This window comes from Chaetura pelagica, unplaced genomic scaffold (genome assembly GCF_000747805.2).
Source record: "Chaetura pelagica isolate M959 unplaced genomic scaffold, ChaPel_1.0 scaffold221, whole genome shotgun sequence".
In the NCBI taxonomy this organism is placed as follows: Eukaryota; Metazoa; Chordata; class Aves; order Apodiformes; family Apodidae; genus Chaetura; species Chaetura pelagica.
In genome coordinates, this window is record NW_009952533.1 from 9,296,868 (window position 1) to 9,314,102 (window position 17,235).

Consider the following 17,235-nt stretch of genomic DNA (forward strand, 5'->3'; position numbering starts at 1 on the left):
TCCCTACAGAAATCCAGCATATGATTTATATAAGTTAAAGGACAAGGTTAAAGTGTTAGACAAATATTAATTCCAGTTTTTCTAGTTTTCTATATGCAGTGCACAGGTGCAACTTGAAGAGCATATTATATGGTATAATCATTAAATCCATTCAACCAGACCTTTGAGAGTTAAAAACATATATTCTGAGGAAAAGGACTCCTCGGTCCAAGGAATGAGAATGAAACAGTGCAGAATATTTGTGTATCAAGGTGATTCCAGTTTCCAATTGGGAAAACAGGACTGTTAACACCCACATCCCCTGACAACTGTCCAATTATGTATATCACACTTGGCCTACTGTTTGCAGTAGAAGTAATCAATAAAGGATGTGGTTGAGTGAACATAGATTTTGGTTGAACCAATGCATGAAAACTTAATCATTTACTCAGAGTGGAGAAATCAAATAGAGCAGAGATGAAACAGCCACTAAGGGGTTTGTTGATTGTGCCACCAAGTTTGTGGGCTAGAGGCTGAAAGTAATAAAGCAAATGGAATCAGTGACAGGAGAAAATGTAAAAAGGTTTTCCTAATTTCATGAATTAATAGAAATGTTTTGATGTATTTTTGGCCATTTTTTATATTTCACATAAAAACCCTGTGCTCCACGTATAGAAGATATGAAAATTGCTAGGGCAGATAACCTCTTTCAAGCAAACAGAAATCAATTTGACACATACCAGAAAGATATTTCTCACTGTTAGAACTTCACTTGTGCCAGCTAGCAATTGGTTGGTACAGTTCAACAATTTTTCAAATGAACTACTTTTAAAAGTACAACAGCTTGAGATATTTCAAGTATGCTAGAAGGATTGCTGAAATACTTTACCCCGCACAAGACCTGATAATATGATATACAGGTCTTTCCTACTCAAAGGGCTAATATTTTATAGTTCCTTCAAAAATCTACATGTTATTTTATACAGCCATATACTTTCTATCTCCTTAGACATCACCTTCCTCAATGCATAAAATGTAATTTTCTAAAGATATAGTCATTCATGATCCCACAGAACAGTTATGATGACTTCAGCAGAAGAGATTACATATCTACAGCAACTCATTTTCCAGTTTCATGCTAAAATGCCCTACGAGATTTTTACTGCTATTAGACTTTTATGAAAATATGCACCTTTTATAGGATTGCTCATGTGATTGAATTGGATGTATAAATCATGTGTCCACAAGAAGTCATTACCATAGTGGACACTGGCAGAATAAGTCAAGAACATGATGCTATTATGTCAGATTTTCCCTGGAAAATGACATGGCTAAATGCACATGATAGAAAACTTCAGCTTCCCATGGTTTGTGGAAACATCTGCAGCAGATTTTATAAAAAATTCCAAAGCCATAGACAAGTTCTGAGCAATTCAGGAGGGCTCAGCTACCTTCTCCAGCCTGTCACAAGGCAATCAGTACCAATGCTGACAATACATTATCTTAGGGAAACAGTAATCTTTCCTTTATAAAGACACTGTCCATCAAATTTAAAATGGTTTGTACAACTCCAGTCAAGATCAGGTAAAAATACAAGTAAAGAAAATGTGATCAAGCTGAGTATTGAGATTCTGTTATGAAATAATTATTCATGCCTTGATCCAGTATTTTCTGAACAGGTGTGCCAGAAATATGCTTGTTTGCTATACATCAGACAAGTAAATAATCAAAAGTTTGGTGGGAGAGTAACGAGCAACTTACAAGGTTTTTTAAATGTCTCCCTTTAAGTGCACTTCTCAAACCATTTTTTTTAATGCTCTTTCCTTCTCCAAGAAAGAACCAGTAGAGCTGGACCTGCATGAATATGCTAATGAAAAATTCTGTTGCTGAATTTTCAAAACTAGGCTTGTCTGAAATATCCATCCTACCGGGTTAGAGAAAGCGTTATGTTAAAGGGCATTACACAGCAAAAGGGAATTTATCTAGAAGGACTGCTTAAGACAAAGATCACAGAATCACAATACAGTTCAGGTTGGAAGGGATCTCTGGAGATAATCTCCACTGTCCTTGCGCTGGGCAGCTAGAGAAGGCCTGTATCCAGGGGAGTTTTGAGTGACTTTTGGAGGCTAGAAACTTCACAATCTGTTCCAGCATTCACTGTCTTTTTTTTCTCTTCTTTTCTTAAAATGGAATCTCATGTATTTTATTTTGTGCCCCCTGCCTCTTGTTCTGTCACTGAGCACCACTGAGAAGAGACTGGCACCCCCTCTTTACATCCTTCCATCAGGAATTTGTACACATTGATGAAATTTTCCCCCTGAGCCTTCTGTTCTGTGGTCTGAACAGTTCCAGCTCCCTTTGCCCCTCCTCCAAGGACAGATGATCCCCGTTCCTTAGTCATCTTCGCATCCTTTTGCAAGACTCAACCACTACAACCCTCTATCTGGGGAGCCCAAAACAGGACACAGTGCACCTGGGGTGGCCTCAGCAGTGCCAAGTAGGAGCAAAGGATCACCTCCCTTGATCTGCTTGCAATGCTCTGCCTAATGCAGCCCAGGGAGACCCTCGGTCACCTTTGCCATGAGTGGCCATTGGTGTGTCCCATGGGCAACTTGTTGTCCACCAGGAAACCCAGGTCCTTCCCTGTCAATCTTCCTGCTCCCAAGTCAGCCCACAGCCTGGGCTGGTGCCTGGGGTTCTCTGTCCCCAGGTGAAGGGCTTTGAATTTCCCTTTCCTGAGCTTTACGAGACTGCCAGCAGCCCATTGCTGCAGTCTGCTGAGGTTCCTCTGAATGGCAGCACAACCACCAACCTGGTGAATCAAACATTCCTCCCCAATTTTGTTTTGCCTGCAAACACACCGAGGGTGCACTTGGTCGAACCATCTAGGTTGTTGATGAAGATATGAATCGGTGTTGGTGCCAGTGTTGAACCCCAAGTACAGCACTAGTGACTGGCCCCCCACTGGACTTCATGCTGCTGCTTCCAACACCTTGAGGCCAGCAACTCAGGAGGTTTTCAGTTTACCTTGCTGTCTATTTATCTAAGCCATACATGATCAGCTTGTGTATGGAGACGTTTTGGGAGATGGTGTCAGAAGATTTACCAAAACTGAGAGGAGGAGCAGCATCCACTGCTTTCCCTTCATCCACCAAGCCAGGCATCTTATTCTAGAAGACTGCCAGGCTGGTGAAGCACAATTTCTCTGTCATAAATCCATGCTGAGTACTCCTGATTACCTTCTTGTTTAAGAAGCTTTGACCATGTCCGGGTAAGTTTAAAATTAGGGGACATTAGAATAGCATTTTAATGTTATATAGACTGTGGAATGTTGATCAGCTAGAAATACAGTGCTCTGGAGCTTTTCTTACACATGGGAGGGAACAGAAAAGAAGTCAAATCTTACAAGTTGACTTTATGAAAATACACATAATTTTCCAGAGTTTTCAGAAATCTTGCTAATATTTGTTTCTCAAAGGATGTTGTTAAATGTCCCTTTCTGCAGTCCTAATTTTCCTAGATGATTATCATATATGATTGTTGGAGGGCTTCTCAGAGCTAGGATAGGAAGTCTCAAATAACCATCTTTTTCCATGCACGGTAATTCGAGCCTTTCATGGTGCTCCTTAAGGGACATATTTTGCATATGAATTGCACACACAATTAATATAGATAGAATAAAGCTTCCAAAAATGGGAGGAAAAAAATAAACTGTTTTAAATATTTTTTTTAAAAATAAATATTTTTTTTTCTACAAAGAAATGTCTGATGGTACAGGTAAACAGTATATTACAGCAATCTATATAAAGGTATAATTCAGTGAAGCCAAGGCAAGTTCCTAAAAAGAAATATCTTTATTAGACCAGCTCTTGGAAAAATCTAACTAGATTTCAGGCATCTAAGATTATTTTTTGCCTTTTTTTTTTTTTTTTTTAAAGTGTTGGAAAATAATTTCGAGCAACTTACAAGGTTTTTTAAATGTCTCCCTTTAAGTGCACTTCTCAAACCATTTTTTTTAATGCTCTTTCCTTCTCCAAGAAAGAACCAGTAGAGCTGGACCTGCATGAATATGCTAATGAAAAATTCTGTTGCTGAATTTTCAAAACTAGGCTTGTCTGAAATATCCATCCTACCGGGTTAGAGAAAGCGTTATGTTAAAGGGCATTACACAGCAAAAGGGAATTTATCTAGAAGGACTGCTTAAGACAAAGATCACAGAATCACAATACAGTTCAGGTTGGAAGGGATCTCTGGAGATAATCTCCACTGTCCTTGCGCTGGGCAGCTAGAGAAGGCCTGTATCCAGGGGAGTTTTGAGTGACTTTTGGAGGCTAGAAACTTCACAATCTGTTCCAGCATTCACTGTCTTTTTTTTCTCTTCTTTTCTTAAAATGGAATCTCATGTATTTTATTTTGTGCCCCCTGCCTCTTGTTCTGTCACTGAGCACCACTGAGAAGAGACTGGCACCCCCTCTTTACATCCTTCCATCAGGAATTTGTACACATTGATGAAATTTTCCCCCTGAGCCTTCTGTTCTGTGGTCTGAACAGTTCCAGCTCCCTTTGCCCCTCCTCCAAGGACAGATGATCCCCGTTCCTTAGTCATCTTCGCATCCTTTTGCAAGACTCAACCACTACAACCCTCTATCTGGGGAGCCCAAAACAGGACACAGTGCACCTGGGGTGGCCTCAGCAGTGCCAAGTAGGAGCAAAGGATCACCTCCCTTGATCTGCTTGCAATGCTCTGCCTAATGCAGCCCAGGGAGACCCTCGGTCACCTTTGCCATGAATGGCCATTGGTGTGTCCCATGGGCAACTTGTTGTCCACCAGGAAACCCAGGTCCTTCCCTGTCAATCTTCCTGCTCCCAAGTCAGCCCACAGCCTGGGCTGGTGCCTGGGGTTCTCTGTCCCCAGGTGAAGGGCTTTGAATTTCCCTTTCCTGAGCTTTACGAGACTGCCAGCAGCCCATTGCTGCAGTCTGCTGAGGTTCCTCTGAATGGCAGCACAACCACCAACCTGGTGAATCAAACATTCCTCCCCAATTTTGTTTTGCCTGCAAACACACCGAGGGTGCACTTGGTCGAACCATCTAGGTTGTTGATGAAGATATGAATCGGTGTTGGTGCCAGTGTTGAACCCCAAGTACAGCACTAGTGACTGGCCCCCCACTGGACTTCATGCTGCTGCTTCCAACACCTTGAGGCCAGCAACTCAGGAGGTTTTCAGTTTACCTTGCTGTCTATTTATCTAAGCCATACATGATCAGCTTGTGTATGGAGACGTTTTGGGAGATGGTGTCAGAAGATTTACCAAAACTGAGAGGAGGAGCAGCATCCACTGCTTTCCCTTCATCCACCAAGCCAGGCATCTTATTCTAGAAGACTTAAGCCTAACTGAGAAAAATTTAGTTGCTGGGACACGACCTGTCACGAGTGACTTTACAATGAGTGCAAAGGTGTAATAGCTGGTGTGCCAGCAACTAAATCTTTCTCATCTAGGTTTAAGAGAGTTTTGAAAATGGGACTCTATATCCTAAGCCTGTTCTGTGTTTTTTTTGAACATTTTATTCCACGTGCTTCCTTAGGATGCTCAAAATATGAATAGCCATGAATTATGTATCAGAGGGCTGAAGAGAACTGTGATTGTTGCTGGTCTCTGAAAGACCAAGAGGCAAGGCATCTGACTCAAACAGGAGAATTTGCTCTACCCACTGAAATAAATCTGATGATAAGTCCTCCTCCATGAAGAATTTGCCAACCTCTGTCATGCATCATGTGCACTGAAGAGGCAAAACACTGGATGAATTATGCATAAACTGCAACTTTCACTCTAATCTCTTCTCTTCCATCATATTTGAAAATTTTTGGCAGTCTGGCAAAATTCCCACTGACTGGAGAAGGGGAAACATAGCTCCCATTTTCAAGAAGGGAGAAAAGGAAGACCCAGGGAACTACGGACAAGTCAGTCTCACCTCTGTGCCTGTCAAGATCATTGAGCAGATCCTCCTGAAGTCTCTGCCTAAGGCACATGGAAAACAAAGGGGTGACTGGTGACAGCCAACATGGCTTCACCAAGGGCAAATCCTGCCTGACTAATTTGATGGTCTTCTACAATGGGGTGCTCAGGCAATGCTACAGGCCTGGAGAAGAGTGGCTGGAAAGCTTTCCAGCAGAAAAGGACCTGGAGGTGTTGGTCCACAGCCAGCTGAATAAGAGCCAGCAGTGTGCTCAGGTGGCCAAGAAGGCCAACAGCATCCTGGCCTGCATCAGAAATAGTGTGGCCAGCAGGACCAGGGAAGTGACTGTCCCCCTGTACTCTGCAATGGTGAGGTTGCTCCTTGAATACTGGGTTCAGTTTTAGGCCCCTCACAATAAGAAGGATTCTGAGGTGCTGGAGGGTGTCCAGAAAAGGGCACTGAACCTGGTGAAAGGTGTGGAGAACAAGTCTTGTGAGGAGCAGCTGAGGGACCTGGGGTTGTTTAGCCTGGAGAAAAGTGGGCTGAGGGGAGACATAATTCTTTAGAACTACCTGAAAGGAAGGTGTAGCTGAGTGGGAGCTGGTCTCTTTTCACTAGTAAAAAATAATAGTATAAAAGGAAACAGCCTCAAACAGGAAGAATTACTTCACCTAAGGTGTTGCCAGGCACTGGAACAGGCTGCTCAGAGAAGTGGTCAATTCACCATCCCTGGAGGTATTTAAAAGATGTGTAGATGTGGTGCTTAGGGACATGGTTTAGTGATGGACATGGCAGTGCTGGGTTAACAGTTGGAGTTTATGATGGTCTTTATGAAAGGTCTTTTCCAACCAAAACAATTCTATGATTCTATAATTTTACTTCATAAGATAATTGCATTAGACTACTTTAAGTCAAAATTATTTGTGCATGAAGTTGAAATAGATTCAAACTAATTCACCTGGTAGAAGATTTTAATGCCAGATGCTGAAACAAAAACATGGAAAGCAAGGATCTAATCTGCAACAAATGTATAGGTAGTTACACATGCGCAAACCAGAAATGGCTCCAGAGGAGTGCAATAAATGCAAACCTACAGTTCAGAAAATATTACACTGAGACAACTATATTCTTCAAGATTTTCTGTCTTCTTTAACCTGGAAAATATGCTTTGATTTCTATTTTCCAGTAAGGTACCTCCCAGACTTGTAAAAAAATAATAATAAAAAAAAATTAAAGAAACCTCCAAAAAGTGGGAAAAAGAAGGACATATTATAGTTTACAGGTAAAGAAAAGCTTGGATCATACACTTTAAAAAATGTGTACCAGTTTAAAATAACTTTTGATGAAAGGGTCACTTACTGCAAGAAGGGCACTGCTTAAAATTTAAGCAGTCAGTAATGGGAAGTGACAGACCTCTAACAATTTCAGTCTTTCACAGTTGAATGAATCTGCACTGACAGCCAGACAAGGATGTGCTAACCTACCTTACCAGGATCTCAGTTATAGCTGCATATGCTCTGCTTAGGCCAGCAGAATCACAAATTGCTGTGAAGATTTTTACTGAGGTGTTCAAAATCTGTAAAACAGGAAAATAAAACCCAATAAATATAATGCAAATACCTTTTTTTTTTTTTTCCTCCCACTCTCTGTGTCCTTTTGAAACACAAAATTAAAGTTTTCCCACCTGTACCTTTCAAATTAAAAAAAATACACTTGCATTTAAATCCCTGAATTTTGGCACTTCACAAAAACCAAAGAGATATTACCTGATTTGCACTATGAATTTCCTTATCCATAATTTAAAAGATTTTAAGAGGCTGTGCTTTTATGAATTTCTGCTAATCAATACCTTAAGATGGTATCCTTTGCATTCATAGTGTTTTAGAATGATATGCTGATATACAATTTAATATTATTTTTCTTTCCTTAAACTGTCACTATGACTTTTCTTAGTACAATTTAGATGCTCAAAATTGAATAAACTCTAGGTCACACATTTAAAATATCTTGGTTTAAAATACTGTAGGTACACTTTTTATTTTATGACTAATTATTCATACGCACAGGCAATTTGTTAAGATCCAGTTGGAATGTACTCTATTATCATGGTCCCTCTTATAGCTGAAGGCATACAGCTTCTGCATTAAAACATATGATCTTAATTTAATTTATCACTGACATCACCTGTATTTCATCATTCCTCTTTTTTTTTTTTTTTTTTTTTTTCCCTATTGGTGTTGATGGGAGAGTGCACAGAAAATTAAATCCTGTTATTTTCTCCCTCCTCTTTGTTGCTTGACCCAACCTATTACACACATGAGAAAACAGGAAATCTCCAAAGGCTATCTATGGAAATCCTTTTTGCACATTTCCAAGAAAGGAGGAGTGAATGTCATTTACCAGCTCTGAAGAGGGGTGGGACATGCCCATGGACATACAACAGTACCCTGCATGCCCCAAGATGCCTATTTATACTGAGGTAAAAGATTTTCCATAAAGACTGCATCCCCTGTCATTGGCAGAGTGTATGGTCCAAAAGAAGACAATTTGTGTGTGCTAATGATATGGATGCCACCGTTTCTATCACCAGTTCCACTACTCAGATTTCCCTTGTTCTTGGAGGAGTTTTACTATATGCAGCAGTATCCCAGGACAAAGCCTTAATTTTTTTGTTATACAAGCTCTGCATGCACAAAAAGTAGCATTTAGTAGTGTGCACTGCACTATTTATCACCCCTCAAGTACTTTCTTATCAGTTATGCTTTCCTGTACATCAGCACTGCATCCTCCACTTGAAGGTCATTGTCAACTGAGTTATCAATGCGTAAGATGTGACAAAAAGAGAGAGGCACCTTTGTTAGGAACTTGCCACCTCAGTTATGAATTCGCCCTAAACTGAATGCCCACACTAACCTGTCAAGGGCTGCAGTGCATCCTTCCAATAGTCCAGGCTACAGTAACACACACAAGTGACTGAAAGTCACTCCTACTTTAAACTGGCCTCTGCAATATTAAACTAGGACACAGGGCCTCTAGTGATTACCATCTAGCACAGAAAGGGTACTTAGGCACCTAAGACTTAGGCTGCTGTACTGTTTTTTCTATCAAAGATATCACAAATCCTAAAAAGCAGAGATAAAACTGAGGAAAAACCATGGGCAAAGTAGCTAGAGTAAAACGTTGGTCCCCTGCATTTCTGCAACAGCTGCTAGAAAGTAAATAAATAAAGCCAGTCATTCATACTGATGAAATGTGCTCCTTTTGGTCCCAGGTTTCTACTACTCTACACAAATCAAAGGTTTCATTCTAAATAATGACGAATCACAGAATATGCTGAGTTGGAAGGGACCCATCAGGATCCTCAAGTCCAACTCCTGTCCCTGTGTTGGGCACCCCAAGAATCACACCATGTGCCTGGAGCATCATCCAAATGCTTCTTGAGCTCAGGCAGGCTTGGTGCTGTGACCACTTTCCTGGGGAGCTTGTTCCAGTGCTCAGTCACCCTCTGGGTGAAAAACCTTTCCCTGATATCCAACCTAAGCCTCCCCTGATTCAGCTTCCTGTCATTTCCCCAAGTCCTATCATTGGTCACAGGAGAGAAGAGATCAGTACCTGCCCCATCTCTTCCCCATGTGAGGAAGCCATAGACTGCAATGAAGTAATGAAAATTAAATCATCTGCATGAAAGGGAGGAAATATTGATTAATTACAATATAAAATATGCTCTTCATGTCTGTATTTCAAATAATTCCTCCAGCTTCAGATACTAAGTAGAGATACAGAAAGGGACACATTCTTGATGGAAAGGAGCTGTGTAGTGTCCCTGTGTGCAACAATTACCTCATATCCATTTATGTGGAGGAAGTGAAGAGGCATCTCCTCACCTATGGTACATGACTTACCTTTAGCATTCAGGATAGAAAAAGAAGAGGTAGGGCAGGATAGAATGCTGGATTGAGGTGTAAGCATTAGAGGATTTCACCCAAAGTCTCTTGGAGTTACAGAATCACAGAATCACAAAATCACCAAGGCTGGAAAAGATCTTTAAGATCATCATAGTCCAGCCTACAACCAACACCACCACATTGGCTAAACCATGGCACTAAGTGCCACATCCAGCCTTTCCTTGAACACATCCAGGGACTGTGCCTCCACCACTTCCCTGGAAAGTCCATTTCAATGTCTAATCACCCTCTCCATGAGGAATTACTTTCTCATATCCAACCTAAACCTCCCCTAGTGCAGCTTCAGGCCATGCCATGTTTTATTGTTTCTAGTTGCCTGGAAAAACAGACCTGCCCCCACCTGACTACAACCTCCCTTCAGGTAGTTGAAGAGAGAGGCAATGTCCCCGCTGAGTCTCCTCTTTTCCAGGCTAAACAACCCCAGCTCCCTCAGCCTGTCCCTGTAAGACTTTCCCTCTAGTCCTTTCACCAGCCTCATTGCTCTCCTCTGGACCTGCTCCAGCACCTCAATATCCTTCTTGAAGTGAGAGCCCAGAACTGCACACAGTACTCAAGGTGAGGCCTCACCAGTGCTGTGTACAGGGAGAGAATTACATCCCTACTCCCACTGGCTGCACTATTCCTGATAAAAGCCAGGATGCCATTGGCCTTTCAGGCCACCTGGGCACACTGCTGGCTCGTGTTCAACTGGTTGTCAACCAGAATTACAGCACAATTTTAATTTTCATTTAAAATGAGAAACTGTAATTCTTGAATCCTGGCAAATCAAGCAGAATCAATACAGTGATGTCTGCCAGAATCTGTAAGCACCCTGAAAACTACTGGACACAAAAACTTTCCTGTTTATTTTCATGGGATATGAACAACCAGTTCAATCATCTGATTCTATGATTCAACTAACTGGATTCCTACTAATACTACATAAGAGAACACGTGCATGTGGCAAGAGAGTATTGGCTCAGCTATTCATCTATTAGTTCTCTGACCAGTGGCTAAATATTTGGAACATGTATCATTTGGATCTAATGCAATTTATAGGCTTCTGTGAAAAGTTTTCAACTTTTAGACAGAAGTATAGCCAGAAATGGGTATTTTATATATCTTTTGGGCAATTTGTGCAGAGGACAGTGCCATGCAAGGAAGAGGTGGAGTGGAGCATGTATATAAATAATTAATGTGGAAAACTCCCCCACAAATGTGCTATTTTGCTGCATTTGTGGTCTAAGAGAGTACAGCTGTCATTGCACAAACAAAAAGGATGGACACAACAGAACAAAAGTCTTCTTGTAAGGTAACATGCATCTGCTTATTCGATGGTAAATATTGTGCACTAAAATATAATCTTGGTAATTTTTTTCCTGTTAAGGAAATGTAAATAAAAATACATAACATTCTGCAAAGAGATAGGACTACATAAGACTCTATACTGGTAACGTACAACAAAAAATAGTAGGTTTAGCTATTATATGAATCTGGCTGAATTTCCTTCTGAAAATTCAGACATAATTGTCAGAGATTTTGAGTTACTGAAGGAGCAAAATGTAGGATTTTGCTGTGGTTGTTTTTAAGGGTTGTTTTTGCATGTGTTTGTTTTTGGTTTGGTTTTAGTTTTGGTTTTTTGGGTTTGGGTGTTTGTTTTAAAATTTGCTATGTACAGAGGTCTGAGGAAGGAAGCTGTTGCAATAGATTTATCCTGATCATCCTAGACTCCATGATAAATTTCCATACTGTTTCAGTGAGAGTTTGATACTCATAGCAACTAGTGGAGAAAGATCATTGTACATGCAGTTGAACAGATTAAAATAATGTACATTTCTTTCTACCTCTAAAAGGAAAATGTACGTTCAATAAAGTAAAAATTATTAAAACTGCACCGATTCTGGTCACAAATTACTTTTTGCCTCCATGAGACTAAGCACACTGTCTGTCTCACAAATGCTACTTCTGTGGGTTATACTGGTTAAAAAAAACCCAAACAAACAAATATAATGAAAATCAAAGTATAATGCAGAAATGAACAGTGGGTTTCAATATAACTTCCTCATTCATGCAGGATGTGGGAAGACTTCAACTTTATCTTCAACGTTACAGGCAACTGCCATCCATACTAGTTTGGTGTAGGCAGATAAAAAAAGGCAACAAGACGTGGTGTTTGTGGCTCCAAAATAGAACAAAAATAAAGATAATCAAGAAGCATAGTGCAGCTTCCCTTGTTTTCTTGCTTAGCACTAAAAGATGGATTCAGGCACACCTGGAAGGAAGATCGCTGCTGTGGGAGCATTTATTTGCAGCATCAACTCTCTAGATAGGTCTTTGTAAGTCTATCGTGGTTACAATTAGTTACAGTGTAAAAATAAAGTAACAAACTCTGATTAAATCCTCAAACTAAAGCCCATTTGCGGTATGACTCCTGCACTAATTCTCTAGGTAGAGGTGAATTTCGTATTTACCTCCTTTGCCAAGAAAAATATTAGTCAGATCTCAGGCCCAGATTTGCTTCTCAGTTATCTCAGCATTATGCCAGTGTGACCCTCCTGGGGGTTATTTCATTAATAGAACAGATACACCAGCTCCTTCTCCAACACTTCCCCTCCCCAAAATCCCATCCTTCATTTTTTTATTGTTGCCACACCTGTACTTCTGTTATATATACATAAAAACATGCACACACCTCATTAGTATACACAGAGGACTCAGACAAAAGGACATAGGCTGTGCTAAGCATTGATACATGTGGGAATAATAGACAGAAGGGTGAAAATCAAAGGTATGAATTTATGTTGAACAGAGAATGTCTATCCAACCCAACATAAGATTAATACTGCTACCAGTATTCCATTGTTTTGGTAACATACATTCCTCTGACAAAAACATGATGAGACAATATTGATTTATAATACTGTAACTTTATAAAATACAAAACCACAGTTCTGCTCTCAGCTTTGCACTTGACATTGTTGTCAAACTTTATTGGAAATACATTTCTTTTGATTTCTGAAAATCTAGCTATGTTTAGCCATTTCACAGCTGGTGAGTAGTAAAGATGCTTCTGCCTCATTTACAGATCTTGAACATGAGTCACACAATCAACTGGAACATTAGTCAAAGAGATCACTAGCTAATGACTTCTGACAGGCGCTGCAGTAACAGGCTCAGGCCCAGCCTGGCTAGCAGCATCTGACAATATTTTTCTGGAGCCAACAATAGGTGTTGGTAGACAGAAAGCAATTGAGTGAGACTACTGGCCTCATAACACTTAGTGCCTCTTAAATACTTCCAGAACAAACACATAGCTCTGACAGCCGTTAAACAACCACTTCCATACCATCCAGTGAAAATAAAAGACAATAGAACTGTATGCACGGGCATTTTGCAGTCCAGTGAACACTCTCCCATAGCTCCACAAGAAATGCATATTTTAAATGCCTCCAAATGCAGTCTTTATTACCATAATTTGAGTGGTTACATGCCTGTGGCCACTTAAGCAAGGTCAAAGAAGAGCTTCCCAGTACATACCCAGATGTATTCTCTCTTTTTTTTTTTTTTACTAAAATGCAGCGTGAGAGAGGCTGAACTGCAATAAGAACATTTTATTGTTCATGTAATGTATTGATTACAATGAGCAGAGCTCATTGATCCCAGGAAAATAATACACCAATATCAACTGAATGGCAGGCTGCATCTTGTTAAATCCTGAACGTGTTCAGGCACAGTGAGCACCCTGGGTAGAAGCAGCACAGCATTCTGTCTGCATGCTCACCAGGAAGGGATGCTGAAACTGGGTGCTGTGCTGAGAGGAACGAGAGAGCAGTCCCTGATTTGCCAAAATGGTTAGTTTTTGTAGCCTCTTTTCTCAGAACTGAAATTGACCAACTCAAACTCTGTAAATGTGAATGTAAACACCTTGCCCATAGCCACCTCCAATTACCATGGGCTGCACTGTTTCTATAAATACATGGTAAAAAAAAAAAAAAAAAAAAAGCAAGCAGAAATATACAGACTTTGTCACTGTTCCTACAGAGGCAGAAAGAATTATCTGGAATAGAACAATCTGGTCTGTTCCAGAACTACTATTCCACTTTAATGTGGGTATTTGGATAATGCCCAGCATAAGCATGGATCTTGGAGCAAGGGAATCAGGGGCAAGGGAATGGGGAGGGATGTACAAGAATCCACCCAGAAGTGTGTCTGGCCAAGTCAAACATAAAAGTGGATCCTTGGTTCAAGACCTTCCACAGGCTCTTGATAGGACATGGCTGTCACTTAGGTGTTGCTTGATTGACACTCTCCCTGAGGGGGTAACTGCTCCACCCAGTCCACATTCTTCCCTCCCCTCTTGTACTTGACTATCAGGTGCAATGGTAACCTTGGTGCTCTATAAACTTGCATGGTGATACATGCTTAGGGTCACTCTTCTCTGCATCTGTTTGAAGGACTGGAGAAAGAAGGCAAACATTTCCCTCATTCCTTAATGGTCTATCAAAATAAGACCTAGGTTTCTTTGCCTGTATCAAGTCTTACTTGTACGCTTTGCATAATATTCAGAGTATGTGCATTGTGCTTTGATTCTGAATGGATTATATGTCAGTACAAGTAAAAAATTGAAAAAGTTCCTTTCCCCAGAGTAATTTCAAACTTCTGTTGGCTTACAAGAGGTCAGGAGTTCACCCTGTACACTACATTTTGCTCCACAGGAAACTTAAAAGAGAGGAAATGTGCAGATGACTGAAGAACTGTTAACTTTTGTTCCTATCCTTCTTGTTGCTTCTGTATTAACTTCTGTATTACAGTTATTAATTCTAGCCTTCTGTGCCACTAACAATTATATTAATTCTGATTTGCTATGCCCACAATTTTGTGGGAATTCAGTCATCATCTTTTCATTTACTATACCTCATCAAGTGTTTAGGAAAATAAATGAAAAAAATCTTTAAAAATCAGCCAGATCCTTCAAAGCAAAAAATTATCCAAACACCAAAACCAGGTATTTTAGTTAGTTATTGTACAATTTGAAATCTTTACTGCAAGATACACTACTCCAGCATAGATTGTTGCAATCTTTATTTAGTATGGGAATGTAATGTTTTCCAAACCAGCCATTGTTGACTTATTTCTTCAAAATAAAGCATGGCTTAACAGTCTGGAGTGAAGAAGCTTCATCTGTTACCCTTTAACAGCAATATAAGAGGAAAAAACAGTTTATGTATCCTTTCCATCCTGACAGATGTGACAATAGCTGGAAACACTGTGCCTGCCAAGAGCTTTTATCAAGTATGTTATAACAACTAGTAATAAGTGTAAATAATAAATGGCTACGATCTTATGGGAAACGATGGCAATACTAAACAATTTTTGGTGCTTGCTGATGGGAGTCTGCTAGTCTTGGAATTCCCTGGCTTCCCAGTAGAGTTTTGGCCTGACAATAAACAACAGCTTAATACTTTATCTAATCCCAGCCAGGAGGTAGGTTCAACAGCAAGCTTTTGCAGATGTTCACATCCAATAATCTATCCATAATTGATGAAACAGGGAGGTCAGATGTAATGGTTGCTACTATTCCAGCAACAAATAAATGGTTATTGACAAAACAAGGCAGTGTGGTGCTGAGTGCTGAGCAGCGACAAGCATGAAGCAGTGCTGAGACAGAAGAAGTCATGTGAATACAGCCCTTCATCTTGAGAATTCCTCCATGTGGTGTGGCACCAGGGCCACTCTGACACAAAAGCAGATGGAAGTGACTTGTAAAGGAAAAATGAGATTCTGCAAATACACAAAAGACAAAGGCAGAGGCGGAGAAAGAAACAAGGAGAAAGGGAAAAGACTGGAAATTTGGGTAAGTGCACTAATGTGAATTGTTCAGAAATGTTTTTGTATAGCAGCACTGTGATCCAGATGTCTGGACTGCTTTTATCACACTGTGGTGTTCTACATGAATGTAACTGGCTGTCAGATTCTGTAGCTTCTTAAGACATTTATATCATAATATATGCATGTGCATGCCTAAATGCCCATAATTTCTTAGACAAAACACATATAAATATTCTGTTTCATGCTTATTAATATCTTTAGTCCATCCACAAACAGATATTTTTAATTACACTAAGTTTTCCTAAATGAAAGCAAAAAACCCAAGCCCTTAAATTTGCATAACACAATGGAAAAAACTGCAGAGGTAAACTAGGAAGGTATAAAAACCTCATAAGCCAGTTAATAAACATTATTTTTCTGCATACATATACAGAAGTTAAGGGAAAGTTCTCATTCAGCTGAAAACCTCATATTCTCTAAGTTTTAGCCCATGTGAGAAATGCAGTAAAAGGATTAATAGACTGTTTTTAATTGACTGAATAAAACTTGAGTCATTTATACATAAATAGACACTTGAAATCTTTTGCATCCTGTTCAGTGCTAAAAGACAGTATTTTTACAATGTTTACTGTGTAATATTCTAATATGGAAAACAGCAAAATGAAATGGTGGCCATTATTTCTATATATACTCATAAAAAGATTTTAGACATAAATATTTTAAATATTAATATTACTAAAATCACAAAGTACCAAGGAATGTTAGATCGATTTATTTAGAAGTACTATTTATTTCACACTTTACTACCAATTCTTTTGATCAGCTCTGAAATAATATATAAGCTGAAAGCAAAATAGCAAAACAAATTGCTTCTAGCAATAAAGCAGCAAGATCTAGGTTTTATATTGGCACACTTCAGTGTTTTAAGTTCTCAGGTTATTTATCTATTAAAGGATAAATTTTAAATTCCTTAAGATCTGATGCTCAAATCAAGACCTATTATCTAATCTAGGCATTGGTGGCTCTGATCAAGCAAAGCTGTTCAGCATTTGTGTACACCTGAATACAGGAGTTGTCCCCTTGAAGTCAGTGGGAATAACAGAATTGAAATGTAAACACATTTTTAATAAGTAAATTGCTGTAGCTTGAACTATACAAAATTGAGAAATCAATCTAATTTCAAAAGCCTTACTCTGTAGACAGTTTTTTAAACCCCTGTTCATTTGAATAAAACTTTACAAAGGAAAACAAAACCTCCCAGGTTATGAATATATTTGCATGTAAGTACTGAAATTCCTGAGTTTGTACAGTGTGGGTACAAATGTTTCACTTCTCAAAACACATAAAAAGTCTGACTTCTGTAAGTATATTATCTAACTGAATTAGGAAATTTGTTTTACATTTTTTCCAGCCATTTGCTACAGCCCTGGGTATGATAGGTGCAGTTTCACTAATGGACATACTACTGACAGTTCTTAAGATCTCAAGCTATTGTTCACAGATCATACAAGCTACAAACGAAGGCG

At 39.6% G+C, this 17,235-nt stretch overlaps 1 protein-coding gene across 1 annotated transcript in view; it reads right to left on the reverse strand.

Moving 5' to 3' along the window:
* Positions 1-17,235, reverse strand: part of TTC29 (tetratricopeptide repeat domain 29) — a 138,635-nt gene that overhangs the window by 66,303 nt on the left and 55,097 nt on the right. The window contains exon 7 of the mRNA XM_010009002.1: positions 7,421-7,512. Within this exon, the coding sequence (XP_010007304.1) occupies positions 7,421-7,512 (92 nt within the window). The remainder of the gene's footprint in view (positions 1-7,420; positions 7,513-17,235) is intronic.